Below are 24,491 nucleotides of genomic sequence, written 5' to 3' on the forward strand. Positions count from 1 at the left end.
CTGCCTTTTTCTCTAAAGCTGCCCTGTGCTTTTTAACTAAAAGTGTGGCATTGGAACCTGACCAGACAGCCCCCCTGTGTCTGGTTAATTCACCCCAGTACAGTGTACGTGGCTTTTTATTTTTGGCAACAGTGTCACATGGAGTCTGTCAGTTTGTCTCACATGCTGAGCCGTGGGTTCCTCTGGTACTGTTATTAGGGAGGTAATTTTATTGAACTCAAACGCAGTCAGCTTATGCTGCATTTTAATCCTCTTTCAGGTTGGTAGCCTCTGAATTTGATCGGCAAGCTCACCACTCAAACCTTCTGAAATGAAAAGGCTGAACAGCAGGATCAGAAAAGCACTTCAAAGAAAAGGTAAGGTTTTTCCTGTTAACTTAGCAGGGGGACATGGAGGGCAGCAACTTTCCAGCATAGCCACCTAGCACAGGAATCTCTCTAGCATAACTTGAGACAATCAGAGCCTCTGAAAGGAACTACCTTGGGGATTATGCTATTAATATATTGCACTAGCATAAGTTTTAAAGTTGTAACCTTAAACACATGAAAAAATACAGAGCAACCGTAATCACAAGGCATAGTTTTGTCTTAGATTTCTCTGGACCCTGAAGTCAACTGCATGGTCTCAGAGGACAGGTATTGGCCCATATATTAACAGTTTGACTAGGAATTCACAAGGCTCTGTAAAATGGGGGGGAGTTACTGTGAGAAACAACTTTGGTACATACCTCTTTGAACATTCAACCTGTAGCATTTGTGTTGTTACTCTCACATCTAAAAATATAAAAGATTCCACTGTGTACTCTCCTACTTGCACACACTGAAACTTTCAAGGTGATCAGTAATGTTCACCTGTCTGAGTACATGTGTAGAAGTCTTTCTACAGTAAAAGCTGTACTTATCACCCTCAATTCAAAACAGAGCAGCAATTTTGGCTTAACCTTTCAAATAAAAACCTATTTATCTCTGGCCTGATATTAAACAGAAAAAAATCTGTTAAGAGGAGGAGGGTGGGCATTTAATGTGAAACTTAGTCCCCAGGCTGCCACCCCCAGGAACTGGAGGTGCTTGCTCCTCTTCTACTGAGGAGTGGGGTGTTGAGCAGAGCACCTCGCCTTAGACCTTCAAAGAACTTTCCCAATTTTTAATTAAAAAAAAAAATCTAAATATGCAACAGTGTAGCAGGAAATTCCAGCTTGGGGTTTAGGATCCTATCACAGCTACAAACAGCCCCCCCTGGGTTTGGCTTTACTGCTTATGAGCTTAGTGTGGCCATCCCTAATTCATAGGCTATAAAAGGTGCCCACTTCCCTGCCAGGAACAGGTTTTTTGTTTTTTTTTTTTAACACATAATTTGTGAAAATCTTCAGAGAGCCCCTGTGGCTAGTTTGTGTTGGATTCAGTCAAACACAAACAGTGTGTTTCCTTTGCAAAGGCATTACAATCCACATTCATTCTGTACCGTGCTCCCATCCCCAAGGCAGGGAGGCTGCCAGCAGCCTCTGAAAAGCTGTGTCACACCTGTCTGCCCAGACAATGGCCTCACTATTCAAAGGAGACTGGCCTCTTCCTTGTTTTAGTCTCCCACGCTTCATGCTCTAAAAAGCAAAACTAGTTTCCCATTTGAAATTAGACCTACACTGCAGTTCAGCAAGGTTTACTAACAGAGTTGGACACACCAATCAGTCACAGCAACAGAGATCCTGTTTGCAGAGAGAAGCTTTTTATTGTACTTTGTTGGGAGCAAATGAAACACGTGAGGGCTTTACATACCAAGAATGCAGCAGTGCCAGGTTACATTCAGCGGCAGGCGAATCAAGGTTACAGTGCAAATCTCACTGCTCTCTACAGTTAGCAGCAGCTGGCATACAAACCACAACACAGAGAAGTAATGTAGATACAGCATCACAGGTAATGAGGCAACTTAGCATACAAAGAGCATTCTATTTACTGTGCCTTTGCAGGTTGCTTTATAGATGCTGTGAGTAAACATACCCTCTTTTAAAATTCAGTGTGCAGTTACTCTGCCCCCAAATTAAAACCCCATTTGGAGTATTCACATTACACTTTTTACAATATACACAACTAAGGTTATTGCCAAGTTACTTCCTACTTCAAATTACACTATTTACAATGTAAGATTCAGGAAAAGTTTCAACATCAGAGTGTCCTTTACATGAACTAGGAGAAATATTTTATTTTGTAATGGATTCTATAATTAAGCCACAGGGATCTCATATACTTTATTCAGAAGTTTATCTCTCAGCAATTTTTTAATAGAGCAAGTTACTGAAAAAAATAGATGGATTTGTCCAGTGTTACCTATCATGCAAGTTACTGAACGTGTTCAGGGACTGAATAGCACAAGTTTAGATTTTTATAATCAATGTTAGATCCAATCTTAGTGTAAAAATAAATGCTCTAGCCTCCGTGCATGAATAAGTCAGCCAAAGGTCAGATCTCGATGGATGAAAAGGAGAGTTAGAGAATAGATCTTTTGTTTACTATCCTGATCCGCAAAGAAAAACAAAGTCATTGAAGTCTAGAAAGAGAAGTACACAACAAGTGATTTACAGGATTACATTCTCTATCTCCAGTATGTGTGCATATTGTTTACATGAAGGCTAAAGGAAGAGAACTGGAACCTCCCTATAAGCACTAGAGACTAGCTGCTACCTCGAGGCAAAATAATCCTGTACAAACCCCCATTTGCTGGAGACTGCCACAGTAGAGTGGGGTCATAGTGGCACCACCTCCAGACAGCTCTCTTCCCCCCCAAAACACGTTTTCATTTAGTTCAGTTCTGAACATGAGCATGACCAAACTGAGTCAGTGACTTAGGTTTTGTTATTTTGAACTGGCTTCTATGCCTCTCTAAGCCATGGATTCTCCAGTGCAACTCACTCCTTAGGAGACTGGAGCAGTGAGTTTAGCAAATGAATTTGTATTGATTGCTTTTTCATTTAGAGTTGTCAAATTCCTCTGACATGCAGCTAAATCAAAGAGGTTTCCAAACTAAAATGGAGAGAGAGAGAAAGTGGGGCCTGCCTGAGCATGAAATGCTGGTTTAAAGCTTCCCCTCCATCTCTCTCTTACATCCTGTAAGTGGAGGAGTCATACGTTTGACTAAAATCACAACTGGGCTTCCAGAATTTTTCTGACTTCCAAATCCTGAATTTGCTCAGTGTAACAACTCCAGCTGGGTTTCTGCCTCCTAAATCTTCACCAGTGAAAGATCCTACAGCTAGAATTGTAGCTGACAGTTCACGCCATGCTTTGGACAGCGTAGCCAAGATTGCTGAAAGGTACTAGTGATTTTGATTGCTCACCTTGAGACAGCTTGGAGAGCAGGTCTCAAGTTGGGCACCTGAAATATTGGCCACTTTTGAAAATCTTGGTCTCCTTCTTCCATAATTGCTCTGCCAAGTTAAAAGGCCATGGTACGCACATACTTGTCAGTTACTTGGGTGCGTTTGAAAATTCAACCCACTGCCAGTGTCAGAATTCCCATTTAGAATGTGAATGTTCCTGGGCGTCCCAAAAATTCTGGTCTAGGTGGAAATCAGATGACCCTTTAGCAAGAGAAAGAAATAAGGGACCAGAGTTTGGTCTCTGCCTAGGTTTGAAGGAATCCATCTTCATGCGGTAGGAGAATTTGTTGACCCAGGATATCTTCAGTTTGGTCAAATATTGATTAGGTATAGGATCAAAATCTGACACTGTACTTTCGGAAGCAGATAACACTGAGGCAGCTTCCCCTTTCCTTTTCAGCAGGGCAATAGTTTAAACTTTAAACTATTTGTCCTTAAGGACTTTCAAGTTTTCCACTATTTAGTTTTCTAACCAAGTGTTTAAGGATATCTCTGTCCCCAACAGGGCAGATAACTGGACAAAACTTCAGAGTTTTTTCTGCAGCTGTTCTGAATTGCTTTGAGGGCAGATTTACCACCTTAAACATGCATTGCCCAGAGTGTGCTCTGTATCTCCTGCCTTTTACCAATTTAAAATGTTTTTCCTAGACAATAGATGTCATTAGAAATCTACACCAGCCTTTATCACTGTGCTCAGATGCACAGAAATAATCACTAGAAAGAGTTGTAACAAACAGTATTCATACTCACTGTGATATCCCACTTTTTAAAAGCAGCACAGCTCTGAATACCCCCTGCGTTATTTTGCTTTGTGTCGCATGCAATAAAGTCTTCCTTCTGGTTGGAAAATAGAGGAGGCTCTTTGCAAGAAATGTTGAATAAGCAACATACGTTGGTTAAATTCTACTTTTTTGAGGTCAGTTTATAGAATACCCTCTCAAGATGCAAGATTAACGATTGAGAATGTAGGTTTTTCCAATATGAAGTTTTGCACCTGCAAACAGCATTAGATTAAAAGTGCTAGGCTGGCTACCTTTGTCCACTCTGCAGCCCTTCATTCAGTAATATAGTGCTGCAGGTCTCACCAGTGCTCTCTTCCTCCTAATTGTGCCTGTTATCTTAAGCTGCAGTTGTTGTCCACTGCAAAGCTGACACGGTATGGCCCTGAGTAATTCTGTATTGCTTATGCTTACAGAAGCTTGTGCTTTTGAGAACAGAAAAGTCAGCACTAAAGGGGGAAAAAAGGAACCAGGCACAGTGTTCATATGAAATTTCCCTGCATTGTTTAACCAACTAATTCATGGCAATTCTGAGGAGTGGAGCTGAAAAGCACCTTGTGCTTTACTCTGTTAATTATGGTATTGGTTTATCTCTAACTTCCTTGTTGTCTTAGGAGAGAATTAGACAGGAATATTTTGACATTCCATTCAGTACTGATCAGATGAAGCTACTGTGGTTTTGTCACTATTGGTTATATTGAAAGTGTGTGCCTCACACCATGCAATTGCAGTTTGTTACAACAGTACCCCCCCTGCTTTACAGGCAGGTTTTATGGCAAGAGTTCAGAGGATAAGCAGAGTGCCCCATGCTTGAGCACTATCTAGATTAACAGGGCTCTACTGTACTTTCCATGTCAAAATTCAGCTTCAGGGTAACAGTGCATAGAACCCAGTGGGGAATTTCATCTTCTCCTTGGATCTCACACGCTGACTTCTGAAATCTTTCCATTCTGTCCCTGTGTGTTCAACCGTAAAGCATGCCTCCAGCTCTGTAATCTAATCTGCTGCAATGATGTACCCAGAAGTCTTTAGCTTCACTACTCTGGCTACTTTAAAGTCTTGAGTTGAGGCACTAACAAATCCTGACACATTATAATGGGGGGAGAATAGTTCTGGTGAAAGATACCAGATTTGCAGCCATGAAGGCTGAATCCCTGTTTTTACAACATTTACAGCAGAGGCAGTGGAGGTCTCCCCCTCAAGGGCGGAGAAGGGAGGTTCAGTGTCCATTTCTGCACCTGGCCTCTTCCTGCCCTCAGTTCATTCTAATGCTGAAGAGGGAACGTGGTGCTTTCCGTAAGTGGATGAGCGTGCAGCTAGAAGCTGCATCCATCAGAAGTGTTAAGAACTCAAAAGTAACAGAACCATGCTAGAGGGGCAGGGACTAGGGCCCTTTTCTCCCATGTCCACACCGTATTTATTTATTTTATTTTTTAAAAAGCTCTGACTCATTTCAGCCAGTTTGCAGCTCTTAGTTCCTTTTAGAAGTGGTTGGGTTTGCATCTTCCTGCAGACACATCAGCCCAGCTGTTTTCACCCCCTTCCTCCCCCCCCCACACCTCTTCTAGCCACAGGCACCAACTTTCCTTGGCACCCGTGGGTGCTCGCACCGCCCCCTCCCTATTGGACCCGGCCCCACCGCGTTCCTCCTCCCCCTCCCTCCCACAGCTGTTTCACTGTGCAAGCGCTGGGAGGGAGGGGGGAGAAGCAGGACTCAGCAGCACGCTCAGGGGAGGAGGCGGAGGTGAGAGGTCAGGGAGCTGCCAGTGGGCGCAGAGCACCCACACCAATTTTTCCCCATGGGTGCTCCAGCCCCGGAGCACCCGTGGAGTTGGCCCCTATGCTTCTAGCCCAATCATGAAACACCTGAGTGTTCTTAACCACCATACAGAGGATTGCACCTTTAACAGTCAAATTGCCACAGGCATTTAGGTTGGGTATTGGATAATGTGGCTCTGCAGTTACGTATTTCAGATGCTTTGTTTCTTTCAAATCTTGTTGATAATTGGGCCATTAATAATAAGGTGGCTCAGAATTCCATGGCTGAGAAAAGGCCTTCAGACTTTGCCAATTTTTCTGCAGACTCCTTTTGGACTGTTCATTTTAATTTTTTTTTAATATACTTAAATAACCATTAAATTACCCTCCCTATGCCTCACAATATATGGTACTAAAATGTAAAGAGTAGGACACCAAATACAACAGGATAAAACAATCCAAAATAGATTTTGGGCATGGAGATTCCTATTTATTTCCTGTAATCATTCAATTCTAGTTAGACTCCCAAGCTAAAGATTTTATCTGAATATATCAGGCAGTCACTGAATTTAAACATCTGCTGAGATGAGCTGGCCTCTTAGAGCTGATGCAGCTACATTTTGCAAAACATTGCACAGTGTCACATAGTAACAGACAGCACCCACTCTCTCAGCAAAAAACCCCAGATCATAGGGATGGACATTCTTGACCTTCACACCTGCTTTTGCTTTCCACTAAGAATCAGTTACAAAGAGAACCACTTACCTGTATGCTGAAGTGCTCCTGTTCCAGTGCTGGGGGGGGAGGGGGGAAAGAGGGGTTTCATGGTCATTAATGAAACTGTGCACTGAGCTGAGCTATACCAAGGTATGAAGCAGTAACAGGTGTGGATAAGTAATAGAATAATGGCAGAGAACATTCCTGATCAGATTTCTGTCATACGCCAAAATGCAGTGTCAATTAACTTACCAGACTTGGTTACCCTCCAAAATGTGTTCTGTCAAGAAACTAAGGATGAAAACAGATGCCACAATCTTTGGGCTTGGACTTCCGTGTGGCAGACAGCAAGAGTTTCTCCTGAGAATTTCTCTGAAATGGCTATAATAAAATTTCCACTTTATTATAGAGATCGGTTTCACAACAAACTAGATTTGCTAAAAGAGTAGAAAAATGAAATCACTGGGCAGTTAACAGACAAGCCGTCTGCACCCATTAGAGATGGTAAACATGTTTTTCCAAGAGATTTATTCAATGATGAGATTAAAGAAGAATAGGTGCCCTCTGAATACTAAAGCTGCAGCTACTGGATTTTTAAGGCAAAAGGACTGCACATCTCAGTAGTCTTCATTTGAGTCCTGAAGGTAGGTAGTTTTCAATCTCCTGATGTCAGAGAGAGAGGTCCTCCCCTGCCTGGAAACACCAACACTTACCTTGTGTTTGCACATCATCACGTATCCAAGAAAGTCAGTGTTCTTTGCTTTTAAGTGACACTGCCCTTGAGCTGTTTAGCTCAGCCACACATATTGGATTTCTCCGCATGAGCTGCCTCTGAGACCTCATTGGAACCAGTCTGAAATTTTAGGGTTTCTTTCCTCTACAGAGGAAGCCTGATGAATCTGAATTTAGTGCAGGCTGCTATCTAGCAGAATTCCAAGTAGTATCCAAAGCAGGAGCTGCCACAGAAACAATCCCACCCTTCTGTTATGGGTACATGGAGGCAAAGCCAGTTCCCAAGAGAGGAAAGATCACTTTTGCTAGAGCGGTCAACAAGGACTCCAGCTACCACTTGAGGACTAAGTTTGAATCCTGTGACATATTCCATCAGTGCCTGAAGTTAAAGAGACAAAGTGGATGAAGTAACATCTTTTACTTGACCAATTTCTGTTGGTGAAAGAGACAAGCTTTCGAGCTTACACAGAGCTCTTCTTCAGGTCTGGGAAATTAATTCAAAGTGTCACTGCCTGAAGTGAAGTAACAGACCTTCTGGAGAAGTTCCTCCAGACTTCAGCACTCCATGAGAGATACGAGTAGGTGAGGGGAGCATATGTTCACGCCTCCCTGCACATCAGGGGAGTTGTGGATGAGAAGGTACAATGACGGCTGCAGGACTTGGTCCCATATGTGGTTCTCCTTGTCCGTAGGAATTGCCAGACTGGACCAGATCAGTACTCCATCTAGTCTCAGGTAGTGGCCAGTGCCACCTACTTCAGAAGGCACAAGAAATGAATGCACCATTACAGAACAGCCAATCCATAGGGAAAGGTTTCTTCCTAGCCCATTTGGAAATCTCTGTGCTGGTGCCCCGTTCTTCTGTCCTGCCCGAGAGGGGAATTGTGGTCAAGGAATTTTTCACTCAGTGGTTGTTGGGAAAACCGCAGACTCAGAGTGGTTTTTCGTGTGTTATAGGCCTTTACCTAATTAAGATCCTCCTGTGGTTAGAGAATATAACCTTTTTATGAGTAAGACACTTTACAGATCACCCTTCTGCTAGAAGGCAAGTGCCGCAAGAGAAAGGATCCCTTTCCTCTCCACAGCGTGCAGACAGCGGAGCTGGGTATCTGCCAGCGATGGGAGCAATAGTCCCCACTGCCTGAATGATAAATTAAAGTTTTCCATCAAAATTCACCATTTTCTTAAAGCTTTTCAAAAGGTTAATTCAAGGCCATTAGAATGTGATGCCAGAAAGTGCCTGCAAACCTCCTGCTGTAAGGATTCCACAGCTTAAAAAAACCCATTCCGTTATTTATTGAGATGTTGGACTAGCTTGCTCCTTGACAGAGAATCTCAAAAGCAAAAGGTATTTAACTCCAGTGCAACTCTTGGCAGCAGGACTGACAGAACGTTAAATGGGAGCCATGATGATTGCTGGAATCATGTAATTAACTCCTGCTGGCTGCATGACAGCAAATTAGACAAATTAGGAACCACCTACACAGGCGCTAAATTGCCTTTTTTTGTGCAGGCTGGATTTGTACTCCATCCGACAGGAATCGCTTGGGCAATAGAAGCTACATGCTACACATTCACTGCATGTACACAGGAGACACTCTCCATCTGAACAGCACAATGCCCAGGAATAAGGTTGCCCTGTTCCAAATACTGAATGCATGTTAAAAGAAGAACACAGATAGCTAGAACTGGCACAGAAATAATGTAATGGCGGGATGCACAACTTTTCTGTTAGCTAAGAGAATGGCCCTTTATAACTATTTATACTGCTATTGGACACAAGCAGTTTAGCACAGTGATGGGGTGGGACCTACATCTCAAAAGGCACAGGCTGCTTTTAAAAAAATTATATACCCCCAACACGTACAATAGCATTAATATAAGATGACTGACCGACAATAACTGCCCTTCAAACTAATGGGCCAGTCAATTATCTGGGAGATGTGGTATTTTAACCTTTTGGTGCTTGGAGTAATTTCTAAAGCACACATTAGAATCAAATCAACTAACTCCAAGGGTTACTGCAGGAAGGGAACATACCAGACTGTGCATCTGCTTGTCTGTCGCTAACGGAAAGGGACTTCCTCAGAACTCTGAGCCAGAAGTCCAAGCTACAAAATAACACTGTTTCTCCCTTGTTCTTAAAGATACAACAGAATAGACATAACAGCTACACAGTAACGCTTATGGAGTCAGCTTTGCATATAGGCCTGTTAAATTGCATTCCAAGCTATGAAACTCAGCAACATTAGAATCGCAGGCGAAAGGAAAAGGCAATGTATACCTCTCTCCTCTGCTGACTTACCTGTGATTTAAACACCGTGCAGATACTGATGTAGAAGAGAGCACTTTCTACTTCCCCTTGCGGACTACTGCCTGTCCCAACTGCATGTCAGGTAGATGCAACCCATGCTAGTGGTCAAGAGTGACCTGACATTCCAACTAGTTTAAGAACTGTGAACGAGACAGTCTAAAAGAAAATTTTCAGAAGTGCCTATGTGACTTTGCCTCTTAAGTCCCATTTTCAAAAGTAATGTAGGAGCCTACATCTCAATGAAAATCAGCGGGACTTAGGATCCTTGGTGACTTAGGCACTTCTGAAAGTTTACTTTAAGGTCCACTGACTTTCAGTGAGAAGTAGGCTCTTAAGTGGTGAACATTCCAGAAGGGCATCAGTGGAACAGAATAAGGGATTGGAGCAAATAAATGGACAAATAAGGAAATTCAGGCTTAACTGTTTTGCTGAAGAGCAGTCAACAAATGGAATAAAGTGCCAAATGAAGGCCATTTAAAATCAAACTCTCTCAATGAGTGAGAAGCAGCCAGGCATTTTATTAATCAGTACCTGACCTGGACAGTGCTTATCAGACTGTCATCACCTGAACTATTCAGAGGAAACCTGAAGAGCAGTTAATTATAATATACCTTATCTAGGATATGAAATGTATAAACCATTCCTCCTCCAAAGCCTAACAGAGCAGCCCATTCTCAATACAAGACTCAGCAATCCTCTGCTAGTGAAAGATTCAGACCTTGATTTTAAAAGGGCCTCAGGGGCAGAGTCCCAAATTTGTGCCTAAAGATAACTGTAGATCCAAATCTGCACCATGTAATAACTGTGTGAGCATTTCACAGCATTTCAACAGCTCACTGATTGCACCCACAATGTAGTTAGATGTTCAAGTGCTATAATGTACAACTTGCTTGCAAAATTGAGTCTGAAGTTTTTTCCAGGTGCAAAATTAGATGCTACTTGTCAAATCAGGCTCTCCCATTGACGTTGGTGGAGTTTATAGTTAGCAATTTGTCCAGTAAGAGACTATTAATTCTGTCCAGATCTTTGCTGGACTGAGTTACTAAAGATAATCTATACCCAAGATTACATTTTCTGAAATTATGATTTTTTCAGTTGTTAAATCAAATGCATTTAATTTACATAGTGTGGTGACTTACCTGCTTACTACAAAAAAATAGTATACTCCGAGCCTGGTTTACCACTACATTATTCTATGTGCTTACCAGTTTTACAGCAGCAGAATAGTGGTGAATCGGGTCTTTTGTACCTTTCACGTCTGCATATTAAGAGTGACTATCGAGCTAATATTATTCTGCATTTAAAAGCCACATTCTAAGTACAATATTTATATGAAGAGAGTTCTCAGCAACTTTATATTACAATGACAGTACATTGCTAGAATATGCAATAGTATGTAAAACAAATTTTAAAATTACTATTTTTAAAAAATGTATACATATCACATACACTTAGGCCTCAATCCAGAATCATTTTAACCCAAGGAAATTTTTGTAAGGTAAACTTAAAATACAGAATTACTTATTAATGATTCTATCTTAATTCCTAGTTTTACAAAACCATGACCAAGCAATGTATTCATGCTGAGTTAATCACCATTCTCCCCCCTTACACACACACACACACACACACACACACACACACTCCTCCCTTTATGAATTAATTTGGCCTAATATAATCTGGTCTCTGTAGATTTTAACTTCAATATTCTAAATATTACCAAAGCTTTTCCTCCTTCCTTTGGAGATTAGTGTTAATAGTTTTGGGAAAAGATTACTTTCTTATTAATTAGACAATATCATGTAGTCAACAGTACATTTCTATTCTGTACACCTATAGAAAGCCATGTTATGGCTTTCCATACAAACCATGTTGGTTAGCACACATTGTGGCTTTGGTACACAGCTGAGTTTTTCCACTAGAAAGGAAAGAATGCAGTGCTTGATACTCAAGAGTATCAATATTATTAACTTTTCAGACTACATAAGAAGAGATGTTTGGAGCAGAATGATTTACTGATAAGACTAATGGATTCCTTTTTTATTATAAACTAATATCTTTTAACATCAACAGTTTTTTATCTTAAACTAAAATAATTTCAGTGGCCTTTAAAAAAACGCAAGATTGGAAATTAGACCAGTTGATTTTTTTCCTTAAACAGTTAGATTTTGAAATTAAATAAAGGCATAATAAAAGCTCATGCCATATATGAGATTCATCACGTCTATGGGAGTTGAAAAACAGTAATTAACATATTCTTCAAGCGGAGAATAAAAATTCTTACCTTTTTTATACCATGTTCTCTGCTTACAGTCATTACATTTCAGCCTATTTTATAAAGTGTATGGCTACGAAGGTCCGGAGAGAATGAGAATAAAGTGATATTAACCTGCTGAAAACTGCTTAAAAGTCTTATCCTGCAATATAGAGAGGTTCCAACGCCATTTAAATAAAGACTTTCATACAGAGGCATCTCTAACTTCAGTTAATAATCCCGATAATTGATTCAACACCCCAAACAGTTTAACGAACAAAAAAAAACCAAAAAAGTGAACTTAGAACAGTGAATTTTTTCTGAAATTTGCCAAATTCTAGAATGTCAGTTATTTCATGAGGATTTTCGAAAAAAAAATCCATTTCAGAAGTGAAGTGACCTAATCCTTCCACCGTTTCACCATATTATTGTGAGGCATGGTTCAGACACATTAGTTCAGTTATACCTGGGAGAAAAGGTGGAATGTTTGCTGCCTTTCATGTCTTCCGGCATGTAGCAGCTCTGGGTTCAAGAATAGCCACTGTAAGCCTTGGTGGCAGTTTCTAGGTGAACTTTGATTCTAAAGACCTGAGCACAATTGTTCAGTTAAAATTCTGATTTAAGTGGTGAAAGCTAAAGCGGAGTTAACTGATTAAATTGGGAGCCCCACCAATTTTTCATGAAGTCCAAGTTTTATACATTGGTCTCTTTCTGCATGAAGAAATAACCAAGACATGTATGCACATCTATTGCTATGTATCCCAAGGAAGGGCTGTGGCTTGGAATAAGTATTGCTTTTATTAAAAAGGATTTGAGTTCAGGGAAAAAATCTTTTCAAAAAGGAAAAGCTCAGAGTTCCATATTTGAAGCTGAGACCCCCTCAAAACGAGTCACGTTTGTTCTTGCTTTTAAGACATCTATAAATAGCCATTTCGAGCCACACAACCTGATGGTTCTAGAAGTCAGAGAAGAAATCTTGAGGGCCCAAGTGAACAATAAAAGGTGCGATGCTGAGAGGCTGGCAATAGGGACTGTCAATGAAAAAACCACCTACAGTGGAGAAAAGAGCAGAGAAGCAAAAACTTCGTGTTAATTTCAAAGGGACTGGCTGAAGCTAAAGCTCCATTTAAATTTCTCTGCTCCTTCAGCTGTAAGTGGAATTTTCATTGTAAAAGGGACACAAATGGGCACTTTTAAAACTATCAAAACATCTATACTTCCAAGGTTATCACTTTTTAAACAAAGAACTGACAGCTCATTCATATTTTCAGTAAAGCAGAGAAATGTAAAATATGCAGCAACGGGGCAAGTTTACAATGTGGTTAGTAACTCCCAACAAATGACAAAAAATGAACAAATGACTTCATATAAATCATCTGAAATGACGGCCATCAAGTTGGAAAAGAGCACAGCTCCCTCTTTTTAATGAGCTGGGGAGGAATAAGTTATTGGGCAAGTAAATTTTCAATATGTAAATATTTTCAGAACAAATTGTAGTTTAAAATTTAAAGTCTCAGAAATTCATGGATTTAAAAAAAAAAACAACACCCCACTTTATCATCAGCAGTTGCCAATCAAGAGAACTCCAAAAAAGGCAGGGATCTTTTAATGAATATTGTATTACCCAAAAATGGGCTCTCATCAGCCATGCTTTTTCTGCTCCGTGATGGCTCCCTTTCATCCATAGGCCAGCAAAACATGTCAATGATTTATCAACACTTCTCAATTTGAAGGCAACGCCAACCCCACCATTTATCTCTCAGTGCTAATTCAAGGGATGATAATGTCAGACTCACTGCTACTGTCAATAAAGGCTACGTACTTTATTAAAGTACCACCACCACCAAATGAAAGCAAGAGCTACAGCAGGAAGAGAAACGTTTATGAAAGATTTAAGCACATTCCTAAGCACAAATGCTTGATTTAAGAACAGCTGCTGTAGTTAATTCCAAGGAAAGCAGCTTGTTATACACTTCACCCCCTTATCATGCTGTTCTATGATTACTCTCCCTGCTATGAGAAACATACATTGCGGTAAGCCCCATTCTTACCACGTCATTTAAAAAAACACCACCACCACCCTCCCCCAAGAATAGAGTCTGAAGGAGAGCAGAGTGTATAAAGGCATCTTCAAGACAGCACAAAATATAACAAACCTACTGAAAAGGAACTGGTGAGCTCTGAATGGGGAAGTGCAACCAACAATGCTGCTTATTTTGTGGGGGTGATACCTTAATAAAAAGTACTTTATTCCTTCATATTAGAGTCCAAAGCACAACAGCTTTATACACAAGCCTGGAAATATTCTGTTGACAGTACGGAGCATGTCCTCTGCTCTATACTTTCAGAGGGGTACATGCACTCCTTATATTATAGATGTTGCCTTACTTTGGGCACCAACTCGTATCAAAAAATGAATACTGGCCTATGGCTGAAATGTGTCACTTTTCACAGCAGCACTCAACAAGAACTGGGACCATTAAATAGCAAGTTTTCATGGGGACCTTGTTGCTGCTTTAGATTCTTATAATTGTAAGGGGAAAAGGAGAACCCTTTTTTTAATTAGAGACTGACAACTAAAATAACTGTAAAAATGCTCCATGGAAAATCAAGGGTGGACAAACAATCTTACAGAGTGAAGAAGGCCACAAGAACAAGTGCAATTTATTCTTTTTGGGGGGAAGTGAGGGGCATTGTAAAAACATCTTTGGAACACTAAAAAACAATCATAACGTTATGATTGTCCTTTCTCTGGGCAATACAGACTTAACTATGTATTCCTCCAATTATAACAAAAGTCTTTGAATGGAAATTTCCCTTGTTTAACACAGGTTTCACAAATATGACTGAATACAAAGAGACCAGCTAGTGTTAATAATGCCCTTTGTTTTCTTTTTCAGCATTTTGCATACAAATGAAGAGGCTTCTTGGAAAACGAAGACAGGGTCTACGTTACTGAGCCTTACAATATGCTAATTTCCTTGGTTTTAAAGATGCTAAGGGAATCCTTTCAAGGTACTGATGCTTAGATATATCAAAAATAATAAGCTAAGACAATACTTAAACCCATATTTTACTAGCTTTGTTCACCTTAATATTTTCAAAGTTAAAATTTAACTGAAAAGTTTCTATTGTATTACTGGTTTGTTTTTTTTAAATAACTACACTCTGAATTAAGTAGCCCTACAACAAATACAGGTCATTAACTGAGATTCTGTGTGACTGCATTAGGAAACAGGCAGTACTCTGTGTTACGACAAAACCGTTTATTTGTGATCAGTGTTTTATATTCTATACATCCTTCACAAATTTAATTTTACATAATCGGATACTTCATTTAAAACGTAAGGTTTAAGCTTCTAGTTCTTCCCTATAACAGAAGGCTGGTATAAGTTATTTGAAAATGAGGTAACATTTCACAGAACATTTTTTTTTTCTTCAAGTTTTAGAGAACTAAATTTGCATTTTGTTAAAATCAAAAAGTAGGAAAAGATGTTTCTTTACAAATGACTTTGCTCAAGTATGTGTTCAAAGAAAACAGGATAAAAAGGCTTTTTTCTCTTCTAACATTCTGTACTGTACTGTGTTGTTCAATCAATAGGAATTAGCTTCTGCCATTTGCTAAAAGAATGAGTAGTGGGGAACAGGATATGTTGGGAATTTCATAACTGGTAACAGAACCATTCTCTTGGGTATACCTACAGAGAGAAGAAACGGAGAGGACTCCAAATAAGTTCAATGATCCAATAAAGTCAAGTAAAAGCTTACAGTAATGTTCTCATTAACCCTTTCCAGATGAGTCAGTCAATGAGCTTTGAGGGCATTGAATCCCATAAGCAGAACATTTCAACATTTTGTAATGCTTTAAACTTAATATAACATATTAGATTTTATTATCATTCTGATGTTTATTAATTTAGCATTAGCAATACGTTCCAGAAGTAGTCAGTACCATGTTACACTGAACCAGACTGGATTTGGAAAGTTAATTTACGTTCTTATTAAGATAGTGTGGACAATCTATCTTGTTCAGTGTCCTGAAGTAATTTAACAGGCCAGCTACAACTGCAAAGATTTTAGACAGAAAATGCTGCTGTGCATACACAGAAGTCCTTAAAAAAAGGGCACAGCACAGTTTTGACAAACCTCCCTTTGGATCTGTCGAAACCAGGCACTGATAACTCAATCAAGTTCTATATCCATTTAGACTTTCTGCATTTATTCATATTGTACTGAAGTGGCAAATCTGGAAAGATTAATATCTGCCTAATCTCAGGATTATTATAGCGTTCTTGTGGCCTCACAAACTTCTGCATACTTAAATACTTTTTTTTTTAATGGTTCCTATTTAAATTCTAATATTTAACCTACGTATCCATTTAGAAATCACAAAGCAGCAACAGCAGGTATTCCAGAGCACCAGATGATCAAAGTGAAACTTCCCAACATGCAACAGCTTACAAAGGCAAAGAGACATATTTACCTTACAGCCAGAAAAGCATTATTTCAGTACTTTGCATCACAATAAGACATTAAAACAGAAAAACTCTTTATGCGAAAAATGGGGGCAGCAGATTTCACAAGACTTTGAAGTCAGCGATATGCCACACGTAAATATCTAAGCGATTACAATTCAGGCTCCAACACAGATGTTATGAGAAGATGGAGGGGAAGGAAAAAACAAACCAAGAGAAAGAAGGATTGTAGGTAAAACTCCCAGCCCCACTGAAGTCAATGAGAGTTTTACCACTTACTTCAGTGGGGCCAGGACTTCACCCCATATTCTTATATATAACCTATCTGCCAATAAGAGATACGGATAGTCAAGTACCAGCCATCTTAGACTATCTCAGGGTCATATTCAATACCCACTTCTTAATGTTTCATACAAGGATGAAGGCTACAAAAGGGATTGTTTAAAATAAGCCACTGATGAAACAGGTCCCAAACTAAATATGTGATCTCCTGCTGGGTGAGTGGGTAGAGGTTCCCTTTGTTATCAATAACAGTGCATTAAAGATAATCAAGAATACAGACTAAGCTTTATGGGAAATGCTAGTGTCACCTGCTGCAATGTGAAAACAGATGGCCAATTCATATCTTTCTACTAAGATAAGAAAAGCTGCTTTAAATCAGAGGAAATTCCTTATCCGAGTAAAGGCACCTCACTGGCCAGTTCCCTTGCCCTGCTCCACAGAAGAAAGCATAGAATGGTAGCAGCTAGTCCCGCGTGGTAGGTGCTCCTAGACACCAACAATACTAGAGCCGCAGCATTTTCATCATCAGGGGACAGCACAAGAGGCTATAGCTGTATTTATAGTGTGCATCATTTAGAATGGAAAAGGTTCTTTCCCAAGGTGTAGAAATCAAGTTACCCAGTTCCGTAATATTTCCCTGGTCAGATAAGGTTTCTACACTTGTAATCAGGTGGAGTTACTGTTAGCCACCAATTTTATTCAGATTCGATACGGAAGCAAGCATTAGGGTAATAACCCAGCACAGGAATGGTTGGTATAGTGAGGATTAGGTTTCCCCTTTGAAAAATAAAAAAAAAAGGCTGCTGGAGTAATCATGTGGTTTTGCCATTTGAGAGCTACAGAATCTTACCCAGTTATAGAAGACGGGTTCTGTTCACACAGAAGATCAGAACTGGTTCTGAGAGACAGCACCTTGTTTTACTCTAGTGTGTCGGAACATATCACTGACTCCAAACTGTTTTGCCCCCATTGCCACATAAACCTCATTCAAAGTAACCAAAAGGCCAGTTAGAGATAAATAGGCGTTATTAGTCTAGTATTTAAAAAAGCGGGGGGGGGGAGGGGAGAAGGGGGGCAGAAGAAAGTACTCTGGAGCTATGAAAGAGGCCCTATGTTTATTTTAGTCCATATTGAAATATATTGCACTGCCATCCTGGATTTCACTGGGCTTCTTAGCAGAAAGGGGCAGTGGCAAGTTATAGTGCCTTAGCAGCCTTGCAGTCTGATCTCTAAGTAACCTACAGAAACTCCGTTAGCCTGACCCAAACAGCAGTATTCATCCTGCAACTATATAAAACATGTTTGGACTGGTTAGGAGATGTGTGTGGCAGTGGGCATTTCAAACAACTGATTGCAATAAGAGGAAATGCCCACAAGTCTAACTTACGGACCATCATTTTACCAATGTTTAGCCAAGGGGCATTAGAGTAATATTTCAAGGATGTTAGATTTGGCCCTTAGGTATTCTTTGAATGGAGCACAAGTTGGCTGTAAAAAGTAGGAGAACTACTTAAAAATATTCAGTTTCACTATTAAAGGGAACAGGCAGTTAGAACAAGCAGTCCTTCCACAATCAGGCAAAGCATAGGCAAAAAGCTACTCCAACCAAAACAAGAACCACAAGGTTATGGCATCAATTTAAATGTCCTCATTGTCATATTTAAAGTGAGCTCTGATTTTCTTGGATCACTTGCAAACTCTAGGGCAATCTCTATTTTTGGACTGCCATGATAGTTTCAATACCATTTCTAGTTCAGTTAATTAATAGGTCATACATACCGTAGGCTGGCGCAGCTGGGCTGTACCCATAAGGTGCCCCATAGCCTACAATACAAACAGAACAAGCGTTTGGCTTTATTCCCCCCAGCATATGAAGAATCATATCAAAGGTCACAAACTTAACAACACAGGGGCCATACACAACAGAAAATCCACTCCCATTTAAGTTAAAATACTTAAGCAGCATTTGGCTGTAATCGTTCCAGATTCTGGCTGCAAAAATAAACAAGGCATCTTATGCCTTTTTTGGAAGCTTCAGCATAAAAAAGCGAAGCTCCACCTTTCTTTCTATTTTCCTTAATTTTCTCTCTTCGTTGAAACTTTCCAGTCAATACTGTCGCACTGCAAGAGTTGGCAAGGCCCCATTTACAGACTCTCTTCATAAAATACAGATATGACTTAATGCACAAAATCATCATTGTCCTCAATCCCCCACTTAGGAAAAGGGAAACCTGGAGGCCCATGGTAAAGGTCCAAATCAGCAGCAGATATTTTTGGTGATTAAGAACGCTGCCATTTGGTTTCCACAGAGTCCAAACATATTCCACAGAAGACATCTGAATGGCTGGATAGTAAGTAAGCACTGATGGCAGCTTAAAAAAAATAAACCAAACCATCATGGGGATAGGAGGCATGCAAAGTTAGAGGATACATTCAGTTGCTGAATAAAAAGGAATGGTGACAGCATTGTTCTTGGTTATTACTGCTTGCTATTTCATTAAGACTTAGTACCATTCATGCCTGGTAAAGCTTTTTTTGAGGGGGGTTAGGTTGGGGTGTGGGAGGCTGAAGAGGAAAAAGGTACGTAGGCCAAGAGAAATAAATGCTTAACAAGTATGATGGCTGGGAAATTAAACCTATTTCTGGAAGAATTCCATGCTGGCAAGGACTGTGCCTCTAGCAGGTTACAATGTCTCAGAAATGACTCCTCAGGCAGAAAAGCAGTTTCAGAAACAATGTTCAAGTCCATTAAAAATGAATTACTGGTTTTTAATATTTATGATTACATCAATATACAGGAACAATGAAGGCACCACATTGCTGACTGCGCCAGGAGGTAAATATATCCAACAACAGGGCTGCGCTATTAACATTTGGGGACTGATGAAGGGTGTAATTAGAGTTTATGCTATATCCTAAAAAACCTTGAGCACTAATGATCAGGGTTTTACTCTTTGGAAGCTAAGTGAGTGTTGGCCATGGAACTTTGGAGGCAGAGAGACCAAAGAATAAAATAAAATATATAGAAATGGAGGAGATTCTCCTCCCATCCCTAACTCCTGCACATGATCTGCTACACCAGTGTGGTTCAACATCTTCAGATTGGCAACCCCTTATTCAAACTCAAATTTTTGTGATTCCACGCCATATAAAATGAATAGACAATAATGATAAACCTATGTAATTTGTTTGTTTAGCTAGAGAAGTTCACAGAGAATACCTGATCTTGAAGGATAACAGTATGCAGGGAATGGAGGAGCGAGATTTTCTTTGCTTTAGATTGTAGTATGATTTTCAACGCCTCACGACCACCCGCTCCCCAGGTGTTGTGACTCACCAGGTGAGATACACTATTTTAGATGAAGCAAAATACAGAGGAAACCCAGAAGTTGCTATGCACTTCATTGTCTCTGTAGCTACAGTTTTGTGGCTGCTAACCTGCCAATGGGAATCAACACTAAAACAGCCTGACCAGCAATGTGAATTCTATGTGAAGGAGCCCAAGCATAAATGGGAACCAAAAAGCCTTTTAATTTAGACTTGCAGTTTTGCTGCTCAAAGCAACGCGGCCAACATTACAGAACAACATCAGCCAGAATATGAATGTGAATTTCCTTCCTTCATTTCTCCCAACATGACAGCTGTTAATAGGCACCTCTGCTCACAGCCCCAGACTGTGTGGGGTGCTCCCGAGAGCACGACTTCCAAATCTGCAAGCATGATCCCCACAGTTCACTACTCTGGAACGCATTTCAGCACAGCAGCAAGTTCCATTCCAATAGCCTTTCCCCAAGAGGACTGAAGAAGGGTCTCTCTTACTGTGAATCAGACTGCTCCTAGAGGGGATTCATCAGGCAGCAAAGCACTTCTCGCGGGAAGCAACGCGCACAAGACAGTATTTTAATTTTGCATGCACAAACAATAGCCCTCTGCCCTCATTAAGGATAATCCTGTAGCATTATCTAGAATGAGAAACTCTTGGTAAAGCCAATCATAATACTAACAGGCATCTTCCAGGAGACTTCACAACTGGGCACAGAGTTGTGGGAATCATGCCATGGTGAGAGAGTTATGAGAAAGGCAGATATCAGAATTACAAAGCCCCAGGGAAAGAGTCGGAGCTGGATAACTATTTGCTCATCTTCCATGCACAATTAACTGCAAGCGAGATATATGTTTCCAGCTCTACAGACTCTCTGACTTTTCCCTTTATTTAAACCCCCATGCATTTTCCCCTGTGGCTCTTCTCAAATGCTATAAAACTAAACAGCTCACTAGCATGGATGAGTCTGACCCATAGAAAGGTGAACGTCAGCAGCCATAGTTCATTCATGGACAGCTGGGATGGACGGACCCTTAGCTATTAGCGCCATGACGTACCTGGTGCTATGTATCCAGTAGCAGCGGCTGCCCCAACAAATGCCCCTCGTGTTAAAGCGCCTCGTCCTCTGCCTCGAGCAGCCTGGACTGCTGCAGACACAGCTGTATTTACAACTCCTTTAGTCTGTGCAGAATAATAAAAATGGCATGATTCAGAACATGATACACGAGGCAATCCATGTTAAACCAGCTAAATGATCTGTATAAATTCCATCGAATGCTATATTCAACCCGCTAGTCTTGTTAAAGGCAATACACACTCACTCATTCCATTCTGAAGCGTAGCTGTGCAGAATTGGGGACTGTGGCACGGACCTATATGTGAGCTCACAAGTTCTCAATTTATAGAATCCCCTTCCCTGGACAGAACGAATGGAGCATTGGCAGCTGCCAACAGGCATCTTTGTTTCATTCAAACACCACAGTGAGCTATGAGCTATCTTTTTGTCATGTGTGCGATGTGACTCTGATCACTGATAGGGCACCAATGTGCTACTACACTTTGCTACTGATCTCCATCTCGCTTGCCTGTGGGGAGCTGCAGGGACATGGGGTCACTGCTGCAAAGCTGGATTTGTTACATCATCAGAAATCCTTGACACTTTTTGAGAGAGTGAAGTGCCCGGGGGAGAGGGGGAGGATATTGACCCTATTTCTCCCCACCTCTCCTCTCTGGCTTGCTGGCTGTTTAAACCGCTGTGCAGCCCGGCTTTGCCCTGCCCCATGAAGTGCTGAGCTAAGAGCTGGGGCAGGGGAGCATTGGCATTTTTATTATATTTCCCTGTAACATATCAAGGGTGAAATCCCAGACTTATTAACTTCAAGAGGACCAGGATTCTACCCCAAATGAAGCAAGAAAGCCTGGACAAGAATTTTCAAATACAAACCTATCTTTATTCTCCTAAAATCACACTTAGGGCTTGTCTACACGTTTAGTTCACGGCAAGCTGGGCTGTGAATCTACCCCGCACCAGCTTGCCATGCACTAAGTGTCCGTGTGGACCCTGCTGACGCACATTAAACAGCTAATACATGCTGATCTGGTCCCATTTCAAAAAGGACTAGGCTAACAATGTGAGAGCGTTGGTCTGTGCCCAGGGCAGATTCCCACCTCAGCTTGCCACTAAGAGTGTGTAGATGAGCCCTTAGGCATCATTAAACTGGGTTGCCAGATTTTCAGAAGTATTGGCCACTCAGCTCCCATAGGTTGGGCTGGCAGCTGTCAGATGACTGGCACATTTCAAAGTTTGGCCACTGATTTTGACTCCTACTTTTTAGGAATCTTGGCTGCTTTGTTAGACAGGAATGAAACTTGAAACACGGTTACCCTTCCTTTGGGCTAGTATGTGCAGTATCCATTCAATCCGATAGATCTTTTCCTCTGTCCTCACATGGAGACAGATTTCCATAGAATCACAGGACCTGGAAGTGACCTCGAGAGGTCATCTGCTCCGGTACCCTGCACTCATCCCTGACAGGTGTTTGTCTAACCTGCTCTTACAAATCTCTAGTGCTGGAGATTCCACAATCTCCCTAAACACTGGAATTAATTACTTTACTACCCTGACAGGACATTTTTCCTAATGTCCAACCTAAACCGCCCTTGCTGCAATTGAAGCCCAGTGCTTCTTGTCATATCCTCACAGGTTAAGGAGAATAATTTTTCTCCATCCACCTTGTAACAACCTTGAATACATCCTTCCTAGTTCATTTTTATTTTCTGGCCCACCGTAAGATCTATTTCCCTCTTACATGTCTGAATAAATCCCTTGCCTTCTCTCTTTTCATTTTGTTATAATCTTATTCCTTAATTACCTTCTGGCTCCATCTACTTATTCTACTCAGTAAACGCCATTTCTTAATTTTTTCTTCTCAAAGCGCACAATAGCTACAGTTGTGTAGACAGCTCTGTTGGTCTAACCATAGACTGTGCTGGCCAAACCTCCTTTAGAAACTGATTTTTCCTTCTTTTTAAATAAAGGGAGACTGTCTGCATGTGTGCATCAAACTGCATTGTTTCCCAAGCATAGTCAGCAGCTGCAAGCTAACTGGCAACCTCATGCAGCAGATCAGAGAGCTTTAGAAGAGTAGTATTGACATAGCTTATTGCAAAGAAATGAGAGCAGAATATGACTAAAAATCAGAGTGCCTCGATCTCAGATCATTCTCGGATCTTAACTGCCATCTTTGTGTGGAATAACATTCTTCAGGAATTGGATTTTAAAATAATCATGGAAGCTGAAGAACTTCCACGATGCAGGAACTGGAGGTCTCAGGGCGCCCAGGAGAATTGCTATAAACGTAATTGTTAGGTACAGAACTTAACGAATACAAGTGGCTGGTAATTTCTCTGAATATATTTTATGCTGTAGCAGGATGGAACAAAATTAATTTTTGCAAAGACTGGAAAAGAGACCTAATTCTAGTTAATCTGCACAATGCAGATCAAAGCTGTAACTGTCAGGACTTTTTCTGTGTGTGGCTTTCTGGAAGAAGTACACTGATAATCAGCTTCAGTTGTGTTCAATGTTAATGGTATAGAATGGAGAGATCACTGTGGCTCTCAGGAACCATTTTAATGATTATTATTAGATTATTAGAATCTAATGTAAAAAGAAGTCTGAAGTGAAGTTTTTATTAAACAAATCCTCCCCATCCAATGAAATGTTGCATTTGAAAAGGGATACCCCTCAAATAGTTTAGGCTCAAAATTCAACTTCATTTAGAAGCTAGAGATTGTGTCTATCACCAGACTATAAACAGAGGTAGACTTAAAGAATACCTTATTACTATCAGAGAGGTAGTGCAGTCTAGTGGGTATTGCACTGGAGTTGAACTCAGGGGACCTGGGCTCTATAACTGACTCCGGCACTGACCGGCTGTGTGACCTTGGGCAAAGTCACTTCCCCTCTCTGTCGTCTCTATGTAAGATAGTAAGCACTCTGGGGCATAGACTGTTCTGTCTCTTCGTACAGCTCTAACACATTGAGGCCCTCACATCAGCTCAGGCCTCTCAGTGCGATTAACAAATTACTAACAACAACAGAGTAATAAAAACAAAGGACAACACTTCCAATAGACCTGCTGAAAAACAACAGACTGAAGTCATGTGGTCCCTCTGCAGACGCCATCATCTAATGCTACCCCAGGGCGGTGCTGACAGAGAATGGCGCTAACTATAAAAGGCAATTGGGGATTCTTACCTGAGGGAGAATCTTCTTTTTCTTATTGTTGGCTGCATTAGGCCCAGAAAACAGTTTCTCAAGTGCTGCTAAAGCAGCGCTCGCTTTTGCCACCTTCTTATTTGGACCTGCGCCTCTGAACTTCTGCCCATCTACTTCTACCTGAAGCCAAGAGGTTAATTTAGAGCCAGTACTTTTCCTGGTGGGAACGACAGTTCATATTTACAACCAGATCCCAGCTGGAATCA

At 40.8% G+C, this 24,491-nt stretch overlaps 1 protein-coding gene and 1 long non-coding RNA gene across 4 annotated transcripts in view; one reads left to right on the top strand and one right to left on the bottom strand.

Moving 5' to 3' along the window:
* The first annotated feature begins 179 nt into the window (after window positions 1–179).
* On the top strand, window positions 180–15,774 carry LOC112114415. The gene is made up of 3 exons (XR_002908737.2): window positions 180–356; window positions 14,825–14,939; window positions 15,629–15,774. It is a non-coding gene; the product is annotated as an uncharacterized LOC112114415 (long non-coding RNA).
* The window catches only part of STRBP (spermatid perinuclear RNA binding protein), a 90,604-nt gene continuing 81,288 nt past the window's right edge, over window positions 15,176–24,491 (bottom strand). For 2 of the 3 annotated variants that reach the window (XM_026657279.1, XM_026657277.1), the window contains exons 15-18: window positions 24,265–24,405; window positions 21,062–21,185; window positions 18,461–18,505; window positions 15,176–15,622 (exon numbers count right to left, since the gene is read on the bottom strand). In XM_026657279.1, coding sequence (XP_026513064.1) covers window positions 15,546–15,622; window positions 18,461–18,505; window positions 21,062–21,185; window positions 24,265–24,405 — 387 coding nt within the window. In that variant the 3' untranslated portion in view covers window positions 15,176–15,545. The remainder of the gene's footprint in view (window positions 15,623–18,460; window positions 18,506–21,061; window positions 21,186–24,264; window positions 24,406–24,491) is intronic. The other variant, XM_026657278.1, reaches the window with a different exon arrangement.

Source organism: Terrapene carolina, unplaced genomic scaffold (genome assembly GCF_002925995.2).
Source record: "Terrapene carolina triunguis isolate 2854851 unplaced genomic scaffold, T_m_triunguis-2.0 Scaffold238, whole genome shotgun sequence".
Lineage (NCBI taxonomy): Eukaryota > Metazoa > Chordata > Testudines > Emydidae > Terrapene > Terrapene triunguis.